Below are 22297 nucleotides of genomic sequence, written 5' to 3' on the forward strand. Positions count from 1 at the left end.
TTGTTCCAGTATGGCTCAAGGCCAGTATTTTCCTGATGTTTCTCCAATACACACTCTGTGCTGGTTGAACAGGATGAGAGACTGCTAAAAAGATGTAGTAAAAGGACCCTGATCTGTGGTGATAGGAGTGTCTATAATGCATAAACTGCTTCCAAATTGTTTACTCCCGCATGCAATAGGGAAAATGCTAGTAGTTGTAGTAAAATCTAAATGTTTGTTCAGTTGCTACCAAGTCATAGGGCAACAACTGATGTGTCCTTGAGGGACTGGACCACAATGCTGTAAGCAAGTGCTCATGGTAGAATGGCGAAGGAGTTCAAGAATTGCTTGAAACTGTGACATTCAAATTTCATAATGTTAATTGGATAAAAATTTTCAAAATTTTCAAAATATTTCCAATGAGTGGACAGTGTGTTACGTGAGCAGTGGTGATCCCTCACAAGCTTAGACGGCATCACAAACTAGGTTTAGTCTGCTTGTTCTGGGTAATGACATCCTACAACACTTGTTTAACCCCTGTGCTATTTTTTTTTTTTTTGCATGAGTCCTGTTTACTTTAGTTGGGTCTCTAGGATTTAGAAGTCTATCTAGAAGTTCCTTAGCTTTTTGTTCATTTTGATAGGTTTTCCAGAACTCTTGAGAAAACCTTTTGTTTGCAAAATATCCCAAGTTCATGTACTACTCTAAAAGCATACCAATTCAATCCAAGTTTTTTTGCTAATTGACAAGCACTAAAAAGGGAAATGACTTCTCTCAAATGGGCTGATTTTACCTCCAGTTGAGCACAACGTTGTAATGGAAACTTTTCTTCCGTAATATGAATCTCTGTTTAATAACTTCCAGTTTTATTACTGAAGTGTGATTGATCAACAAATAATATAGTCTCAAGGGTCTCCATGAACATCTCATCCAAGGAATATACAGAAGTTTTCGCTGATGCAGACAAAATAGCTCCGTGCCCACACTTAGCTTTCAGCCCCGTGTCCTAGCACACAGTGACCCGCACGCCACTGTTCACCTCAGCTGGGGTTCCTGACTAGCAAATCAGGTACTGTTGATTTTAATGCCTCTAGACCATCATATATGGCTATTTTAGCAAAAAGTAAAGGCAACATGAAATAGCGAAACAATAAGGAAAATCATAACCTAATGAAACAGGAAGCCGGGATGTGAGTGGCTCCATCTTTGCCAATTTCAAAAGCTCATGCACCCAAGGAGCTTCTTGTCTCAACGTCTCACGCTGATATGCAGAAAACGTTGCCTTCATCCCCCAGGCCCCTCTTGTGTGGATGGTGAGAGGGTTTTCAGGGTCACGCAGATAGGACAAGGGTGGAAGAGAGAGGACACCTTTCTGAACTTTCCCCTGAAGGATCAGCAAGGTCACAACAGAGAATCTCTCCTGCTTCCGTGACTAGAACTCTGTCACCCGCCCACATGCACACGGATTCCTGATGGGCATAAATGCTACAATGATGAGGCTGACCATTTTATCACACAAAATTACTGGAAACTGACATAAATATTCTCTTTTCCTTTTTGTGTCTTTTTGTTCTTCTTTGTTCTTTTGGAAAGAGGGTCATGTTATGCAGTCTAGGCTACAGAACAGCGTCATCATCATAGCTCACTGCAACCTCAAAGTAATGGGCACAAGTGATCCCACTGCCTCAGCCACCCAAGGATCTGGGACTACAGGTGCACCCACAGTGGCCAGGTGGGATATATATATGTATAAAACATTGTTTCACTGGGTTGCTAGCAAGACTCGTCTCAAACTCTCAGCTTAAAGTGACCCCCCTACTGTGGCCTCCCAACATTATGGGTTTACTGGCTTGGGTCACAGGGTATCATCAGCATATTCAATGACTAACTTCCCTTCGCATAAAGTTAATTACTTTTCGATCATTACCTGAACTTTCACTGAAACATTCCTACTGTGATTGAGTTTCATTTCCATTTCCAATGTTCAAAACTGGGCCTCCATGAGAGTCTAGTGCATAAAAACACGTCCCCCCAGACACTCACATCTGATCTGGGCCCTGCCCTCCCTCAGCTGTCCCACCCAGGGCTTGCTATATAGCAGGGGACATGCAAATAGGGCCCTCCCTGTTCTGATGAAAACTAGCCCAGCCCTCACCCTGCAGCTCTGGGACAGGAGCCCCAGCCCTGGCATTCCCAGCTGTCCCCATTCGGTGATCAGCACTGAACACAGACACTCACCATGGGGTCTGGGCTCAGCTGGCTTTTCCTTGTTGCTCTGTTACAAGGTAATTCATGGAGAACTAGAGATATTGGGAGTGGGAGTGGATGTGAGTGAGAGAAACAGGGGTGTGTGTGGCAGTTTCTGACCAGGATGTGTCTGTGTTTGCAGGTGTCCAGTGTGAGGTGCAGCTGGTGGAGTCTGGGGGAGGCTTGGTCCAGCCTGGGGGGTCCCTGAGACTCTCCTGTGTAGCCTCTGGATTCACCTTCAGCAGCTCTGACTTGAGCTGGGTCCGCCAGGCTCCAGGGAAGGGGCTGGAGTGGGTGTCAACTATTTATAATGATGGTAACACATACTACGCAGACGCCGTGAAGGGCCGATTCACCATCTCCAGAGACAACGCCAAGAACACGCTGTCTCTGCAAATGAACAATCTGAGAGCCGATGACACGGCCCTGTACTACTGTGCCAGTGACACAGTGAGGGGACATCAGTGTGAGCCCAGACACAAACCTCCTGCGGGGTCAGCGCTGGGCCACCAGGGGGCGCCGAAGACCCAAGGAGCAGAGTCAGCCCAGGGGACAATAATTGTTTCCTGTCAGTATTTGGGGCCCCTTTTCTAGAAATTTCAACCTGGGACTGGCTCTGTGCTCGTCCCTGTAGTGTGTGAATTACAATCGTCTTGTTGCAGTAAATGAACACGTTCTCACCTGCACACAATCCAGAACGTCACTCATGTGGGCAGAAGTGACCCTGCGGGTGTCACAGGGGTCAGAGGCCTGAGGGAGCCCAGGGGAACCTGCTGCGCATTTTCCAACCAGACTCTGCACAAACCTCAGTGGGACTCCCTGAGTGGGACAGTCTTTGGGATTCACACTGGGACATGCAGGGACCTGGGCAGGGTCAGTGTCTCATAAAACCTACTGTTTTCAACTTGTTCTCTCCTCATTTAATACCCGTCATTGCTGATGCAGAAATGATTTAATTCTATTTTTTTTTCTGGAAGTCTATTTTGTTTCTCCCTAGGTTCTATTTTCACATCTTCATCTTCTCCTTCTTCCCCCTAGAAAATGGAGGGTGTGATCTCTGTGTCTAAATCCCGGGGCTCAGACCCTATACCTGGAGCTCAGGTGTGGCTCAGGCTGTGTCCCCTGTGGGGCCTAGGAAAGATTGATGGGACTGTGTCACCCACAACTGCTGGGACCCTCCTGCTGTCACCTGGGCATGGCCTCACATTGGAAATGCAAGTGGCCATTAGTAGCTGAGAGAATGAGAGTGATTGGTCAAAGTGGGATGTGTCCACTGAGACTCTCACAGAGTCACCTTCAACACCTGTGGCATCAGGGAGACCTGCAGGTGGAAATTGCAGTGTGCTGAGAGCTCTCTGGTGGCATCCTGGTCCTTGTGAGTGGTGTCCTTGTGACTCCACATGATGACACAGCACCCTGCAGTCGACCCCTCCTGTGTGAAGTGTCTGCCCCAGATGGTCCTTTGTCCAGGAGCCTCCTCATCCTCCCCCCTCTGCTCCGCCTGACTGCCCTCTCCTGTGTCCTCCTCCTTCCTGTGGAGAGCAAACTCGTCCCCTGGTTTTACTCTCACACCCACCGTCATCAAGAGGGAACCAGGGTCATGTATTGAACAAGGATTTGTGTCTAAAGCACATGGGATTCACAACAGATTTCTTCCATATCTTAGTGTTCATCATGGGAGATACTTGTGGAAATGAGGTGCACCATCTGTGTTATGAAGAAATTTCAATTCTTCAGTAATTTTCATTTCTACCTGGAGACACAGACGTGTCCTCATTTCAAGTAGGAAACAGTTAACTGCCTGAGAGGCTTTGCCACCTTGTACAGTCCCTGCCTGTGAGATGGCTTCAAGATCAGACAGTGAAGGGTGGTAACACCTCACTGTGTGTCGTGGAGTGTGGAGGAAAGGACAGGACCACCCAAGCAGATGTGACTTTTGCTCCTTTAGATTTATTTTGTTTGTTTTAGTTGTTTACAGAATTTTTTATTCTCAGTTCTTACAGAATAAAAACACATTCTGTTTTTGCAAAGCCCATGAAGCCCATAAAGCTGCCCAGCTCCGTGTTGCTGAGCACATACAATGGCACAGGACACTGAAGACCCCTGGGTGGCCACCGACGGTGGGCACTAGCCATGTGGGTGAGGACATTCACATTATGGCAAAGAAGGCAGGTGTCCTCCTGGGGAGAACAGGACACGGGGCCTCTTTGGGCTGAGTCTGCAAGGGCTCGGACAGGGGCCCCAGGGTCTGTCCAAGAGAAGGGGCATCTGATGACAGGACCTGATGTTGAGCGATTCTGGAATAAAGTGAGGAGCAGGGAAATCAGCCTGGGGGGCTCCCCTGAGGGCTTGAGAGAGGTTGCTCTATCAATGTGACACCATCTTGGAGCAGAGGAGCAGAGAGCCACAATGGAGCAGCCACCACCCCGGACCTGTTGGATGAGATCACGTGTGTGTGGAAGCAGCACAGCTGATGCACGGCAGGAACGGATGGCGTGGATGGGTGTGGCTGCACGTGTGTGTCGTGGGAAAGTGGGATCCGTGCAGGGCAACTCAGGTCAGCGCAGGATCCTCTGTTCACAGTAGCGCAGCTCGGAATGTTCATATCTACAGTTGGCAACATGCTTATTTTCTTAGTTTATTTGCTCAAGGCAATAGTATACGTTTCAAACAATTCCTGATTATTTCATATTTCCTGATATTTATAGGTTCTTTTTCAATAAATTCTCTAATCTGTGGCTGGGAGCCTATTTAAATATGCCCTCATCAGAGCATAGCAACCAAATCTACAAGAGAAAAATGTTTCCCAGTTGCTGATTGACAGGAGTCAGCGATTTCAGTAAGATGCAAGTGGTGACAGTGTCTGGAGCCACAAGATGACGTCTGCAGTCACCTACCGTGAGATGCCTTCATTCTCTCCCAGTGAAACACAGCAAATGGGGACGGCTACAGCAGACACAGTTGGGTTAATCTCCTCTGTTCTAAACTGCTCTTGCATAATGGGTTTCCCCTTTGAAGAGTCCAGTTTAACTTACATCAGCCTGTATTTACTATTTTAAGGCGATGATACCTGGGGTCTTGTTTTGTCATACCTAAAAGTAAGTCATAAAGAAATGATTTAATTTTAACTTACTACTCAGTGAGTCAGAGCATCCAAGCTCTCAGTAGAATATTTTGGAACAATGTGTGCTATCACCGTGGTAATTTAGGCAAGCGAATCCTTACAGTGTTTAAGGTCAGGTGTACCCCCTTGTCCCCATTATATATGGCAAAAACCATAATTGTATACGGATACTTTTTAAAAAACTTTTTATGGGATTCCTAGCTTTAATAGAAGTCTGTGCTTCCATTTTAAGGATATGCAATATTGTCAAAGAGTGAATTTCTGCTCTAAGATATTTACAGCTTTTGTTGAAGAGCACAAAAACCCAGACAATGCCCTGTTATATTTACCATATATTACTTTAGTATATTTTGGATTTCTAATTGTGTCACTCACAGACTGCTCTCTGCTCTATTGCACAGTGTAACTATAGTTAGTAAAGTTAATAATAATGTATATTTCAAAATAGCTGAAACATAGGATTTGAAATATTCTCACTACAATGAAATAACAAATATTTGAGGTGATGGACATGCTAATTATGCTGATTTGATCATTCCACAATGTATACAAGTATTGACATCTTGTTGCCTCTCTTCAATATATATAATTATTGTCAATCAAAACTAAACAAAATTTTACACATGTGCCCAACAATACGAGTGGATTAATAAAATGTGGTATCTGTATCCCATGGAGTTCTACTCAGCCACAAAAAACAATGGAGATCTAGCACCTCTTGCACTACCCTGGATGAGCTGGAGCCCATCCTGCTAAGCGAGGTATGTATGAGGAATATGATAATTTCATTAATTTGATCCATATGTAAGGTATACATATATCAAAACACATGTTATGAGATTAAATATATGCATTATTTTTCAATTAAAATAAAATAAAATGTTTAAATGCAGCGGTACAACAAAACCCACCAACGTACATTTCCTTTTGTGCAAATTGTATAATATTTTCTATTTTTATTTAATTTTTAACACATCTTTTTTTATTTCATAATATTACGGGGGTACCAATGTTTAGGCTACATATATTGCCTTCCTCCCACCCGAGTCAGAGCATGAACCGTTTCCATCCTCCAGACCCCAAAGGCAATCACAGCAACAACAAAAATAAGTAAATGGGACCTGATCAAATTATAAACTTCTACACAGCCACGGACACAATCAGGAGAGCGAGCAGACAGCCTACGGAATGGGAGACAATACTGGCATCCCACACATTTTATATTCTTTGTCTTTTCATCCGTATACTTACCCAGATCATATGCAAACTGGTCCTTGCTGTGAAAATGTACAGACCTCTCTGGAAGCTCCATGTGATCTCTCATGGCCTCTGGACACCTTCAATGTTCAGTGAAAGAGAGGATGGTGTGAATATTTCAGTTCTTTTCCTTTTTTTTAAATTTCAGGATACTATGACGGTACCAATGTTTTGGTTACATTTTATGCCTTTGCCTCACCCAAGCGAGGATTAGAGATATGCTCTTCTCATCTACAATGCTCACCTTGTCCATGAGTTGTGAGTTTGCCCCCTTCAACACCTAATCCCTGGAAAATATTACTCCCCTGTGAGCACCATAGTGTTGATCAGTTAGTGCCAATTTCATGGCAAGTACATGTGGAGCCTATTCCTTCGATCTTGTGATACCTCACTGTGGATAATGGGCTCAAGCTCAATCCAGGAAAATATAAGGGGTGCTAGATCACTGTCGTTTCCTATAATTGGGTAATATTCGCCTGTATACATATACCAAATCTGAATGATGCCCTCATAAATTGAGAGACACTTGGGTTGTTTCCACATCCTTGCAGTATGAATTGTGCTGCCGTAAACATTCGGGTGCAGATGTCTTTATTATAGAATCTCTTTTGCTCTTTTGGGTAGATGCCTAATAGTGCTATTGGTGGATCTAATGGTATTTCCATTTTTAGCTCTTTGAGGTATCTCCAAATTCTTTTCCACAGAGGTTGCATCAATTTGCAATCCCACCTGCGGGATAAGAGTGCTGCAAGTCCTGGTCTCTCTGAAGATTTCAGGTTTGTTCTAGGTCAGATAACTTCCATTATCTGAAATATTAAATAAAATGTGCTAATCTATGGCCTGTGCAGATGTGTTGATGTGAATGATGATGGTATTGCTGTTATTGTTATTGATGTAAAAATAAGAAGAGCTGTTTTCTCAGCTGCCTCCTTCTCCCAGGTGAAGAGAAGCTTTATCCATAATAGCGAGGTATTGGAAACAATCCCAACATTAATCAGTAGGTTAATAAACAAGTATTTTTTGCAAATGATGCATTAGGACACTACATCATTGACAGCAATGCCTGTGTCAGGCACACTGCAGCGTGGCTGCCTCCACAGAGTGTGCTGTGAGTAAAATAATCCAAAACAGCACCTGTTACCTGATTCCACTAATATAAATTCTAGAGAGTGAAAAATGAAGCAACAGAAACAATATTAGCAGGTGCCTGGGTAACGGGAGGAAGAGGGAAGAGGAAAGAAGAAGGAATTTTAGAAGGACCTGTGTAAACATTGAGGGAAATCCATTTCCTCAATGTTGCAGACAGGGTGATGGTGACGTCAATACCTTTAATTTGCACAGTTAAAATATGATAAGGAAACTGTACATGAATTGTACATCATTAAATATGAACAAATAAATACACTATTTGTTACAGGAGTGATGGACAAATAGGTAAAAATAAGTGAAACATTAAGTACATGAAGATGCTTCTGCATTGACCCTTTGTGTTCCAAATATTTTAACATATTATTTAATAAAAAGAGGAACGCAAAAATTTGCTTTATATTTTTATTACAGAATTGAGATTCCAGAAACCATCCTTGGCTTCTCCAGGTCTGGCCTGCAGTGTATTCCAGGGATGGGATTATAGACCCAGACACTGAGCCTAAATCTTCCAGGATATCTGTTCCTGGACATACACACAACCTATATACACATCTAGGGTTACTTTTACATCTGTAAAATACATGATACATTGACACCTACAGGGCATGGTTTATGGGTGTTTATAAATTAGATAATTGAAGAGGAGTTAATTATATATCACAGTAGAGTCACACAGTTTTTCTTTCAGCCCTGCCCTGTCTCAGGGGTCCCCACCCCAGGCCTAGCTTTATAGCAGGGGACATGCAAATAGGGCCCTCCCTGTGCTGATGAAAACCAGCCCAGCCCTCACCCTGCAGCTCTTGGACAGGAGCCCCAGCCCCGGCATTCCCAGGTGACCCCATTTGGTGATCAGCACTGAACACAGACACTCACCATGGAGTCTGGGCTCCGCTGGCTTTTCCTTTTTGCTGTATTAAAAGGTAATTGATGGAGAACTAGAGATATTGGGTGTGGGAGGGGATGTGAGTGAGAGAAACAGGGGTGTGTGTGGCAGTTTGTGACCAGGATGTGTCTGTGTTTGCAGGTGTCCAGTGTGAGGTGCAGCTGGTGGAGTCTGGGGGAGGCTTGGTCCAGCCTGGGGGGTCCCTGAGACTCTCCTGTGCAGCCTCCGGATTCACCTTCAGTAACTACTGGATGAACTGGGTCCGCCAGGCTCCAGGGAAGGGGCTGGAGTGGGTTGGTTTTATTAGAAACCAGGCTAATGGTGGGACAGCAGAATATGCTGCATCTGTGAAAGGCAGATTCACCATCTCACGGGATGATTCCAAAAGCACCGTCTCTCTGCAAATGAACAGTCTGAGAGCCGAAGACACGGACCTGTACTACTGTGCCAGTGACACAGTGAGGGGACATCAGTGTGAGCCCAGACACAAACCTCCTGCGGGGCAGCGCGGGGCCGCCAGGGGGCGCCCAAGACACAGGAGCAGAGTCAGCCCAGGGCAGGTGCAGGTGGAGGGTGAGGGCTGGTTTCCTCTCGGGGTCGTGGCTTCCTCTCCATGAAGCGGTTTCCTCTGGGGAAATTCTCAGAATTCACGATTCTGTGCTTCCTTCTGCAGTCTCTGAGTTAGATATGTTTGTGGTAATGAGAGAAAATATTCTCACCTGCAAAAGGCAGAGGTTGGGTTACAGTCACTTTCTCCTGTCCCTAAATGTACATTATCAATCCTTCTGAATACATCTAGGGGACATCAGGGGCAGACGGAGTCAGCGTCCTAAGCCAGAGAAGGAGGACCCTGTGGTGCTCAGTGTCCCAGCACCAGGCTCAAGACATGGATTCTATCTGACAGAATTCAAGGGCAGAGGGACCCACCGACATGTAGTGCAGATAGTGGCTCTGATGGTGTCAGACACCTGCACACACAGGCAGGCACAGACACACACACACACACACACACACACACACACACACACGCTGAGTGGACACGGGAAGGGTTAGTCTCTCCACCCCTGAGGTGTCTGCAGAGCAGGGCAGGCCCCTCAACACAGTCCCAAGTGGCTTCGTAGGGCAGGAAGGGAGACGGGCTCAGGTTTCCACAACAGTTACCTGGTTGGGCAGGGAGGGTCTGGTGGGGTCTTGGCCTGTGACAGCCATTTGGTGAGAAAGCACCTGTGATTCCTCTCTGGGATTCCCATGAGTGGGGCAAACAGGGAAGATGAAGGATGGGCCTTCAGATGTCCCTGGACAGACACCAGCTAGGAGAATCTGACTTTATATTCCACTCAACAACTAGGTTTAAAAAAGATGAAAAAAAAAAGATTAAATGATATTGTGTGTAGTCAACAACCAGGTTTGCAGAAAAATAGAAGATATTTTCTTAGTATGAGATGATATTAATAATAATTAGGATGAGTAGGAGGAGTTAGACAGGTATCTTGGTCGCATGTCTTGGGTGGAATCTTTTCACTGTCCAGGATCATGTGGTTACGATAAAGGTGGTGCTGTGGGCTTCAAAATACCAGAAGGTTCACAGCTTCTATAATAAGCCTCCCTCTGGTATCCTCCACTGCCGTAGCCAGCAAGTGCCCAGAGTTCTGCATGGATGCTGTAGTTGTGAAATATGAACCCAAAAGTTGACTCCCTGTGATTTCACTACTGTATTTTTTTGTGTTTTGTTTGTTTGTTTGTTTGTTTTTTTGAGGCAACCTCAATCTCCTGGGCTTAAGCGATCCTACTGCCTCAGCCTCCAAAATAGCTGGGACTACAAGCATGTGCCACCATGCCCGGCTAATTTTTTTTCTATATATATAATTTTAGCTGTCTAAATCATTTCTTTCTATTTTTAGTAGAGACGGGGTCTTGCTCTTGCTCAGGCTGGTCTCAAACTCCTGACCTCAAGCCATCCTCCCCCCTTGGCCTCCCAGAGTGCTAGGATTACAGGCATGAGCCACCATGCCCGGCCTCTATTTTCTTAAAAGTCCTTAATGATATTAGTTTCAATATGGCCCAATTGTAGTGCTCTGATGTTTCTTCCAATACACACAACATCCTGGTGAACATCGTGGGAGATTTTTAAAAAGATGTAGTAAAAGACAGCCTGAAGCTGTGGGTGAGAGGAGTGGCTATAACACATGAATTACTTTCCAGTGTTTTTTTTTTTTAATCCCAGCTGAACTGCCTTATTTTTAACACTCAGCACCACCTGGTAAGCAGATGATATTGTTTCTTTTTTTTTATTTCAGCATATTACGGGGGTGCAAAAGTTTAGGTTACATATATTGCTCTTTTCCCCCTGCCCACCCCAATCAGAGCTTCAAGAGTGTCCATCCCCTACACAGTGAGCATCCCACTCATTATGTTTGTATACACCCATGCCCTCCCCACCCACATCTGCCCGACACCCGATTACTGTTATTCCTAAATGCAGTCTTAGGTGATATTCAGGGAAACCAGTTTGATGGTGAGTACATGTGGTGCCTATTTTTCCATTCTTGGGATACTTCACTTAGTAGGACAAGTTACACCGTGTCCCGCCAGAGCTGAGCTGCCACGTCCTGATCACTGTCCAAGAACCAGCTGTCCCTGCAGCTGAGCTCTGTGCCCACGAAGGGCAGTGCCGGATTCACCATGGGACACACAGTGAGGGGACATCAGTGCGGGCCCAGACACAGACCTCCCTGCAGGGGCGCTCGTGGCCGCCAGGGGGCGCCCGGGACCCCCGAGCCCAGAGCCGGCCTGGGCAGGTGCGGGGGGAGGGGAAGGGCCGGGTTCCTGTCGGGGTCCTGGCTTCCTCTCCATAGACCCGTCTCCTCTGGGGGCTTCGCTGAGTTCCCGACCCTGTGCTTCCCCTGCAGTCTCAGATATGTTTGTGGTAACGAGAGAAAATGCTCTCACCTGCTCAAAAGGCAGACAGTGGCTTCCAGCTCTATCCAGGAAAATACAAGAGGTGCTATATCACCATTGTTTCTTATAGCTGAGTAGAACTCCATGGTATACATATACCACATTCTATTAATCAACTCATGTATTGATGGGCACTTGGGTTGTTTCCACATCTTTGCAATTGTGAATTGTGCTGCTATAAACATTCGAGTGCAGATGTCTTTGCAGGAGGGAGAATGCTAGTACTCATGGTAAAATCTGTGTTTGATCTGTCCAGCTACCAAGCCATAGGGTAGTAACTGAGGTGTCCTCGAGGAAGGGTCTGTAATGCCACAGTGCTAATGGTAGAACAATTGGCCAAGAGAGTTGAAGAATCTCTTGAAATTATGACATTGTGAACTTAATAATGTGAATTTGATCAACATTTTCAGAAGACTTTTAAAGAATGGATGGTGTGTTTTATGAGTAGTGGAAACGCCTTACAAGCTGAGATGTGTTTATAAATCAGCTCTAGCACTTTTTCTGTGTCATGTATTCTACAACACTTGTTTAGTTCCCATGCTACTATTTCATGTGTGTGTGTGTGAGTGCTCTTCTTAGCTTCCAATGTGCTGCACCTCGCTGTCCATTAAGGCTTCTAATCCACACGATGGAGAGGAACTGTGGTAGACCACACTTTCTGTATCGACCCATCTGTTGACGGACATGTAGGCCTGTGGTGTTTCCAGGGCATGCAGGAACAGTGGGTGTGGAGGAGGAAAAAGGCCTGGGGAAATTCCTGGAGACTCTGTGGGGAGGGACCTGGCTGTGTCCGGACCTACATAACAGAAGGAGGTTTCAGATGTGGGTTGGAAGCAGACGCCACTCAGCCCAGCTGGCCTCGTCACCATGCAACATCCCCTGCAATGACCTCCTTTTGGATCGAGGGAAGGCCACGTCAGGCTCTCACCTAACAGCGGTAACGTACCAGTCTCTCAGGGGAGACGGGAACCACAGTGCATGGGAGGTTCAGGGAAGACGGCAGGAAGGACCAACACGAGCCAGATCTCAGTCCCTACCCTGTGTGAGCACAAGGATTCCCCAGGTGAAGGTTTCTCCTCAGTCTCTAGGACAGAGTAGATCTACTAATGGGCTGGGTACGGTCACAGCGCCCTCCTTAGACAGGGCAGGGGTCTGGGGAAGGCGGCGCTGTGGTCGGGAAGAAAACGGGACTGCTGCATCCCCTGCTTGGCTGCTGCCAGCTGCATGAGGCGTCTCAGAGGTCGGACATGCACCGGGTGTGAGGCCGCTGCTGCACGTGGCTGGCGGGGACCGAGGCTCCGTGTCCTAAGGTGTCGCTTCCAAGGTGCGGCCGCAGCAGTCGGGCTCAGGGCTGGTGACGCCATCGCAGACACTGTCCCTCCCCTGTGTCACCTCTGCACTGTTCCTCCCACGCTGTGGGTACCGCTAGAGCTGCGTCTGCCAGCCCTGGGGCCCGGGACGGGACCGCGTCAGGAACACACGCTCCGCAGGGAGCGCAAGTTACACCGTGTCCCGCAAGAGCTGCGCTGCCACGTCCTGATCACTGTCCAAGAACCAGCTGTCCCTGCAGCTGAGCTCTGTGCCCACGAAGGACAGGGCCGGATTCACCGTGGACACACAGGGAGGGGACATCAGTGCGGGCCCAGACACAGACCTCCCTGTAGGGGCGCTCGTGACCGCCAGGGGCGCCCGGGACCCCCGAGCCCAGAGCCCTGCTGGGCAGGTGCGGGGGGAGGGGAAGGGCCGGGTTCCTGTCGGGGTCGTGGCTTCCTCTCCATAGACCCGTCTCCTCTGGGGGCTTCGCTGAGTTCCAGACCCTGAGCTTCCCCTGCAGTCTCAGATACGTTTGCGGTAACGAGAGAAAATACTCTCACCTGCTCAAAAGGCAGACAGTGGCTTCCAGGCACTTTCTCCTGTCCCCAAATGCACATTAGCGACCAGCACTTTAGAATAAGTCTGTAAACGGATCAGAGACGTTCTCCTGGACGACACGATTCAGCTCAGCACGCAGCAGCCGGCAGGCAGGACCCAGAGCCCGCGGGACATCAGGGGCAGACGGCTCCTCCCCCAGCTGGGGACCCCAGAGGGGCTCCTTTTCCAGCCCAGGAGCAGGTGCGGAGGGAAACTGAGGTTTCCTTTCAGACCCTGGAGTTTCCTGTCTCTGCCCGTCACTCTTCTCCCTCAGGAGTCCAGGGTTTTCTCCTTGTAATACCCTGGTCTCCTGCACCTGAAATGAGATGACTCAGGGCTTTAATTCAGTGCAAATTTAAGCCTTGATTTTTTTTCACGTTTCTGCTCTCCATAAACTTTCAGTACAATATTTGGTGTCTGCAATCAGCCACCCACAATCCACACCCTTGTGACATGAAGGGTTTTGTGTTTCGTATGCTGTGTTGGTCACTCAGGAGCAAACACTTCTCTGCAGAGATGATTCTGTATGTGCTGGGGGTTTGTTTGGCCCCTGGAAAATTTAAACTGCAATCCCTTTAGCAAGTCCAGCTTCCAGCCATCCAGTGCCTACGGCCAGTGGAGTCTTGTCCCAGTCCACATGCCGCCTGGTAGGCTGTGCCTAATAAGCTAATGCTCTGGCCCTGTTTCTCCCGGCAAGTCCTGGTCTCTCTGCAGATATTAGGTTTGTTCTTGGTCAACTAACTTCTGCTATTTGAAATGTTAAATAAAATGTGCTACTCTAGAGCTTCTGCAGTCATGCTTTATAGATGACAATGATGTTGCTATTGTTGTGGCTGATGTAAGAAGAGCTTTTTCTCAGCTGTCCACTTCTCCCAGGTAAGGATAAGCTTTATCCTTAATGTCAAGAAATAGGAAACAATCAAAATATTAACCAGTAGTTTAATAAACAAGCATTTTGTGCAAATGATGCATTAGGACACTACATCATTGACAACAATGGCTGTGTCAGGCACACTGCAGCGTGGCTGCATCTACAGAGTGTGCTGTGAGTAAAATAAGAAAAACTCACCTGCAATGTGATTCCACTACTATTAATTCTAGAGAGTGTAAACTGAAGTAACGTTAACTATATTAGCATTTGTCTGGGTAAAGAGAGGGAGAGGGAAGAGCAAATAAGGAGGAATTTTAGAAGCATAAGTGTAAACAGTGAGATAAATCGATTTTCTCAATATTGCAGACAGGGTGATGGTGACGTCAATACGTTTAATTAGTACAGTTAAAATATGTTAAGGAAACTGTACATCAATTATATGTCATTAAATATGAACAATTAAATAGACTATTTGTTAGGGAAGGCGTGATGGACAAGTAGGTAAAAACAAGTGAAACATTAAGTACTTGAAAATGGTTTTGCATTGACCCTGTGTGTTCCAAATATTTTAACATATTATGTAAGTAAAAGGAGGAAGGCAAAAATTTGCTTTATAATTTTATTACGGAATCGAGGTTCCAGAAACCATCCTACCCATGTCCCAGTGGATTGCAGGGGTGGGATTATAGGCCCAGACACTGAGCCTAAATCTTCCAGGATATCTGTTCCTGGACATGCCACACAACATTTATATGCATTTGGGTTACATTTACATCTGTAAAATACATGAAACACTGACACCTACAGCACATGGTTTGTGGGTGTTTATAAATTAGATAAGTGAAGAGGAGTTAGTTATTTATCACAGTATAGTCACACAGTTTTACTCTCAGCCCTGCCCTCCCTCAGCTGGCCACCCAGGGCTTGCTATATAGCAGGGAACATGCAAATAGGGCGCTCCCTGTACTGATGAAAACCAGCCCACCCCTCACCCTGCAGCTCTCGGACAGGAGTCCCAGCCCTGGCATTCCCAGGTGTCCCCATTCGGTGATCAGCACTGAACACAGACACTCACGATGGAGTCTGGGCTGCGCTGGGTTCTCCTTGTTGCTCTGTTACAAGGTAATTCATGGAGAACTGGAGATATTGGGTGTGGGAGTGGATGTGAGTGAAAGAAACAGGGGTGTGTGTGGCAGTTTGTGACCAGGATGTGTCTGTGTTTGCAGGTGTCCAGTGTGAGGTGCAGCTGGTGGAGTCTGGGGGAGGCTTGGTCCAGCCTGGGGGGTCCCTGAGACTCTCCTGTGCAGCCTCCGGATTCACCTTCAGTGACTACTACATGTACTGGGTCCGCCAGGCTCCAGGGAAGGGGCTGGAGTGGGTCTCAACGATTAGTGATGGTGGTAGCACATACTACGCAGACACGGTGAAGGGCCGATTCACCATCTCCAGAGACAACGCCAAGAACACGGTGTCTCTGCAAATGAACAGTCTGAGAGCCGAGGACACGGCCCTGTACTACTGTGCCAGAGACACAGTGAGGGGACATCAGTGTGAGCCCAGACACAAACCTCCTGCGGGGCAGCGCGGGGCCGCCAGGGGGCGCCCAAGACGCAGGAGCAGAGTCAGCCCAGGGGACAATAATGGTTTATTTCCTGTCAGAGTTTGGGGCCTCCTCTCTAGAAATTTCATCCTGGGACCTATCTTCTTTCGTGGCTCTGTGCTCGTCCCTGTAGTGTGTGAATTAGAAGCGTCTTATTGTAGTAAATGAACACATTGTCACCTGCACACAAGGCAGAACATCACTCACGTGGGCAGAAATGACCCTGCGGTTGTCACAGGGATCAGAGGCCTGAGGGAGCCCAGGGGAACCTGCTGCGCATTTTCCAACCAGACTCAGCACAGACCTCAGCGGGACTCCCTGAGTGGGACAGTCTTTGGGATTCACATTGGGACATGCAGGGACCTGGGCAGGGTCAGTGTCTCATAAAACCTAACGGTTTCAAATTTTACTCTACTCATTTAAAAGTGTACATTCCCTACCTTAAACAGATTCAAGTAGACCTACCATTTGATCCAGAAATCCCATTATTGGGCATATACCCAGAAGAACAAAAGTCATTCTTTAACAAAGACACCTGTACCTGAATGTTTATAGCAGCACAATTCACAATCGCAAAGATGTGGAAACAACCCTAGTGCCCATCAATCCACGAATGGATTAGTAAACTGTGGTATATGTATACCATGGAGTACTACTCAGCTATAAGAAATAACGATGATACGACATCTCTTTGGTTCTCCTGGGAGAGCTCGAACCCATTATGTTAAGTGAAGTATCCAAAGAATGGAAAAACAAGCATCACATGTACTCACCAGAAAACTGGTTTCCCTGATCATCACCTAAATGTACATCAGGGGAGGATACCAATTGGATATCAGACTGGGATGGGGGGTGGGGAGAGGGGATGGGTGTATGCCTACATGACGAGTGCGTTGCACACCCTCTGGGGAATGGTCATGCTTGAAGGTGCAGACCCGAGGAGGTGGGGGGGGGGGGGATGGAGGTATGACTGTATGATGAGTGCCAGGCGCACTGTCTGGAGAATGAGAACGGAAGCGCCTGGGACTCTGACTTGGGGGGATGGGCGGGACATGGACAATGTATATGACCTGAACTTATGTACCCCCATGATGAGCTGAAATAAAACAAAAAAAAAAAAAAACAGTAGTCTCATTCAAAAACAGCCTCACAGATAGAATAATGTTTTGCCAAATATCTGGAGGCCCTGTGGCCCAGTCAAGGTGACACATACAATTAACCATCATCAAAACAGGCAGTTTTTGAGAGAAGCAACTTTACCTTATTTGCTCTTTGAAAATTGAGTATTTATCTCTTGTTACAAAGAATGAATGCTGTTTCCATCAAGCCAGTTTCTCTTCTTCCTGGGAAGATAGCTATTTTGCACTTCTCACTTTTCATCCTTCCTCCAGTATTTAGTGTTGCCATGTTCTTATGTTCTAACCAACAGGCTATGAACAAAGTGAAGTGTACCTCTTGCAGGCTGGCCCACCAGAACGTTCCATACATTATTTGTCATGCTCTTTCCTTTTCTACCACTCTGATGGAGGGTGTTTGGAAGCCAGACACCGAAGATACTGGAGGAGAGCTGTCCAGTTACCACAAATACCTATTTAAAGTTTTATGTGCGCAAGAAATATACCTTTCCTCTCTTTGAACCATTATACATATTAAAGGCTATTTGTAACAAAAAATAAAATAAAATAAAACTGTACTTTCTGATGCAGATACATTCCATTGTACCTGTTTGTGCAAATCCGTTTTATTCCTCCCTAGGTTCTATTTTCATATCTTCGCTTCTCCTTCTTCCCCCTAGAAAATGGAGGGTGTGGTCTCCGTGTCTAAATCCCGGGGCTCAGACCCTTTTCCTGGAGCTCAGGTGTGGCCCAGGCAGTGGCTCCTGTGGGACCTGGGAAAGATTGATGGGACTGTGTCACCCACCACTGCTGGGACCCTCCTGCTGTCACCTGGGCATGGACTCACGTTGGAAATGCAAGTGGCCATTAGTAGCTGAGAGAATGAGAGTGATTGGTCAAAGTGGGATGTGTCCACTGAGACTCTCACAGAGTCACCTTCAACACCTGTGGCATCGGGGAGACCTGTAGGTGGAAACCTCAGTGTGCTGAGAGCTCTGTGGTGGCATCCAGGTCCTTGTGAGTGGTGTCCTTGTGGCCCCAGCATGATGACACAGCACCCTGCAGTCGAGTCCCTCCTGTGTGAAGTGCCTGCCCCAGATGGTCCCTTGCTCAAGAGCCTCCTCATCCTCCCCCCTCTGCTCCTCCTGACTGCCCTCTCCTGTGTCCCCCTCCTTCCTGTGGAGAGCAAACTCATCCCCTGGTTTTACTCTCACACCCACCGTTATCCAGAAGGAACCAGGGTCATGTAGTGAACAAGGATTTGTGTATAAACCACATGAGATTCACAAAAGATTTCTTCCATAATTTAGTGTTCACCATGGGAGATACTTGTGGGATTGCGGCAAACCATCTGTGTTATGAAGAAATTTCCATTCTTAATTACCATTTTTACTTGGAGACACAGATGTTTCCCCATTTCAAGTAGAAACAGTTAACTGTGCGAGAGGCTTCGCCATCTGGTACAGTCCCTGCCTATGAGGAAAAAAAATAACTGAACAGACCAATAGACCATGGGGGGAATCTGGGTGGGACCTGTTGAATTCCTTGAGTAGTTGTTTGTTTGTTTGTTTGTTTATGACTTTGTTGAATTAAAGCAGATAATGTCAACTTTATAAAAGAGACCACCAGTACAATGTGAACCAAAAAAAGTGTTAGGAATATTGTCAAATTAAATTTAACTGTTACAGATTGTGACACTGAATTGTAGTGTCGTTTTCCAAAATGAAAGAGATAGTATTTGGGAGTCTCAATACTACATGACGTTTGTTCTGAAATCTTAGGAAGAACTGTGCACAGGGTTGAACATGTGAACTGCACATTGTCGTTTGTAGTTCAAATTTCTGAGGTCATGGAACCCTGTAGCTTGAGGAACCTTCTGTGTGGCTCATTTAGTAACTAATTACTAAAAGTATTTTAGTAATTTTATGAGAAAAGGTGTCTTTGAGAAACACAGAAAAATTTACCATCCACAGTAGGTAAGCAGATCACAGAAACCATACGCAGAGTTACACACTGACAGGTGTGTTATTGTTTTCCTTTTGCAACATAACTTTTATCTACATTGATCAAAGGCTCAACATGCTTCATCAAAATTGAATCACAGGTCTTTTTAAATCAATGTTTATTTAACCACAGTGATAACCAAAAGACATTAAAAGTAATACAGAAAGTTAAATCGATATAAAAATCATTGTCCATTTTAAACTCACTTTTCCTAAGTAATCAAGAACCTGATGAAGACCACACAGGAAATTATCAAACGTAAAACGTGTTTCCTGGGCCAGGTAACAAAAGGTAAAGAAACACCTTCTATGGTAGGATTGTTTTTCTTTATTTGGAGCTCGTTTTAGATTGTTTGGACATAACCACCCCCCCTCCAAAAGGCTACACAGGAGACTTGGATTCACGAAATGCAGGAAGAGTGTGCCTAAGGCTAAAAGTGAAGGCATGCATACACTATACACTATCTCATGCTATAAATAGAAGTAGTTTTAATTCAATTAATTAACAGGAATAACGTGGAGGAAATGGGCTCATGGTGTGTGGGGGTATGTGTTAGGTTTTGTGTATGCACACGTGTGTGTCAGCAGCCTGTGTGTGTTCTGTCCTGCTTGAAGTTTCTCTTACATCCTCAGATCTGTGATTTTTATGTCTTTCATGAAGTTTAGAACATTTGTGACCATTATTTCAATATTTATTTTCCATGCCTGGTCTTTTACTTCTACTTGTGGAATTTCCATTATATTTATATGACACTATTTGATACTGATGTTTTTTTCTTCATTGTTCTTTCCCTTTGCATTTTGCTGTGAAGTTCCTGGCACCTATTTCCAAGGCCACGATTTCTTTGGAAAGGAGACAACTCAGCTTGTTTGTTTGTCTAAGGCATATCTGTACTGAATTCCTTCTAAACACTATAACCATTTATATTTGACTCTTCCTTAAAAATCCCCTTGTCAATACCTAATTACGTATATTCATTTGTGGTAATATTATGTTTCCCTTTCTATCTTAACACATCACTTAAAATCACTTTATATTTCCTGTTTTATCAGTTCTACTATGTGTCATTTCTGAAGTTCAGTCTGATAGTTTTTCATTATGACTTTTTTGATATCCATTTGGTACAGCCCATAGATTTGTATGTTAGCCAGACATGCCGTGTTTCACGGTTCCCATTGACTTACTATCTCATTTTATGTGTTTCCCTCCCTGTATATGTCCACACCTTAGGCTGTCCCAGCCTGTACTGTGGAAGTTTGTGTGGCTCTAGTCAGACTTCATTTGGAATTTATTGTTGAAGTGGCTCCAAGTGTGGAAGGTTTTCTCTGCTGTGAGCACAGAAGGTTTAGAGTCCTCCACTGATACGTAGACTGTGCTTCCTGCCTGGCTTTCTGTTTACAGCCCATGCTCTAGAGACGATCTGTTTCATCTTGCCCAGGTCAGTCCCAATATTGCATTTACTGACAGTAGTTGATGTGGTGGAAGAGGCTGACCTGAGGTGGCCTTCTCTGACGTCCTCCCTGAGCCGGGTTCCCAGGCAGGCATCGTGCCCCGTGGTCTGCACTGTGCCCTTGCACGTTGTCCTGTCCCTCCGCAAGAGGTGTCGCTGCCCTAGTACCTTCTCAGTGTCTTTCTTTTCCTGGTTCTTGTCCCCCACAGCTCGGGCAGTTCTCCGTCAGCCCCTTCAGCTTCCAGATTCGCTGCCTGTCCCTGAAGATCAAGCCTTTGTTCCCGTGATGGAGAGGAGTCATTTTTCTGAGCATAACCTTAGTGGTGACATGTCTTCCGCTCCCATCCCCTATGAGGTCCCCCAGTGGGCTAGGACACTGATTTCTGCCTCTTGTCCCCTGAAGGGTAATTGTATTCGTTGCAGGACACAGGGGAGGTGGGTCTGAATGCATTTCAGAAACACGTTCTCCCTCTCTCGGACAGAACCATCTGTGAGGTGCCACCTTATGATGTGTCCCCAGTCCTGGAGGAAAATTGCTCTGAGGAAACAGAATAGGAATTTCCCAACCCTGTGACCACTGGAAAATGTAAACTGCAATCCCTGTAGCAAGCCCAGCTTCCAGCGATCCAGTGCCTACGGCCAGTGGAGTCTGGTCCCAGCCCACATGCCGCCTGGTGGGCTGTGCCTAATAAGCTAATGCTCTGGCCCTGTTGCTCCCTGCGAGTCCTGGTCTCCCCGCAGATTTCAGGTTTGCTCTTGGTCGTATAACTTCCATTATCTGAAATATTAAATGAAATGTGCTAATGTATGTCCCGTGCAGGTGTGTTGATGCGAATGATGATGATGTTGATGTTATTGTTGTTGATGTAAAACAAAGAAGAGCTGTTCTCTCAGCTGCCTCCTTCTCCCAGGTGAAGAGAATCTTTATCCATAATACCAAGGAATTGGAAACAATCCCAACATTAACAGTAGCTTAATAAACAAGCATTTTGTGCAAATGATGCATTAGGACACTACATCATTGACAGCCATGACGGTTTCATGCACACTGCAGCGTGGCTGCATCCACAGTCTGTGCTGCGAGTAAAATAATCCAAAACAGCACCTGTTACGTGATTCCACTAATATAAATTCTAGAGAGTAAAAAATGAAGCAACAGAAACTATACTAGCAGTTGCCTGGGTAATGGGAGGAAGAGGGAAGAGGAAAGAAGAAGGAATTTTAGAAGGACATGTGGAAACATTGAGGGAAATCAATTTCCTCAATGTTGCAGACAGTGTGATGGTGACGTCAATACCTTTAATTTGCACAGTTAAAATATGTTAAGGAAACTGTACATGAATTGTACATCATTAAATATGAACAAATAAATAGACTATTTGTTACAGGAGTGATGGACAAATAGGTAAAAATAAGTGAAACATTAAGTACATGAAAATGCTTCTGCATTGACCCTTTGTGTTCCAAATATTTTAACATATTATTTAAGTAAAAACAGGAAGGCAAAAATTTGCTTTATATTTTTATTACAGAATCGAGATTCCAGAAACAATCGTAGGCATGTCCAGGTCTGGTCTGCAGTGGGTTCCAGCGATGGGATTATAGACCCGGACACTGAGCCTAAATCTTCCAGGATATCTGTTCCTGGACATACACGCAACCTTTATATGCATCTAGCGTTACTTTTACATCCGTAAAATACATGATACATTGACACCTACAGCACGTGGTTTATGGGTGTTTATAAAT

At 45.8% G+C, this 22297-nt stretch overlaps 3 gene segments (V, D, J or C); all 3 read left to right on the forward strand.

The window, feature by feature from the left end:
• Positions 1 to 2129: 2129 nt before the first annotated feature.
• Positions 2130 to 3280, forward strand: LOC123643342. The segment is given in 3 exon segments: positions 2130 to 2264; positions 2369 to 2765; positions 3265 to 3280. Coding segments are annotated over 3 exon segments (459 nt in total).
• Positions 3281 to 8601: 5321 nt separating this feature from the next.
• On the forward strand, positions 8602 to 11494 carry LOC123643347. The segment is given in 5 exon segments: positions 8602 to 8676; positions 8781 to 9124; positions 11004 to 11031; positions 11122 to 11154; positions 11232 to 11494. Coding segments are annotated over 5 exon segments (714 nt in total).
• Positions 11495 to 15376: 3882 nt separating this feature from the next.
• On the forward strand, positions 15377 to 20835 carry LOC123643355. The segment is given in 5 exon segments: positions 15377 to 15501; positions 15606 to 16033; positions 16271 to 16351; positions 17775 to 17837; positions 20758 to 20835. Coding segments are annotated over 5 exon segments (696 nt in total).
• The last annotated feature ends 1462 nt before the right edge of the window (positions 20836 to 22297 follow it).

The sequence above is a fragment of the Lemur catta genome, chromosome 1 (genome assembly GCF_020740605.2).
Source record: "Lemur catta isolate mLemCat1 chromosome 1, mLemCat1.pri, whole genome shotgun sequence".
In the NCBI taxonomy this organism is placed as follows: domain Eukaryota; kingdom Metazoa; phylum Chordata; class Mammalia; order Primates; family Lemuridae; genus Lemur; species Lemur catta.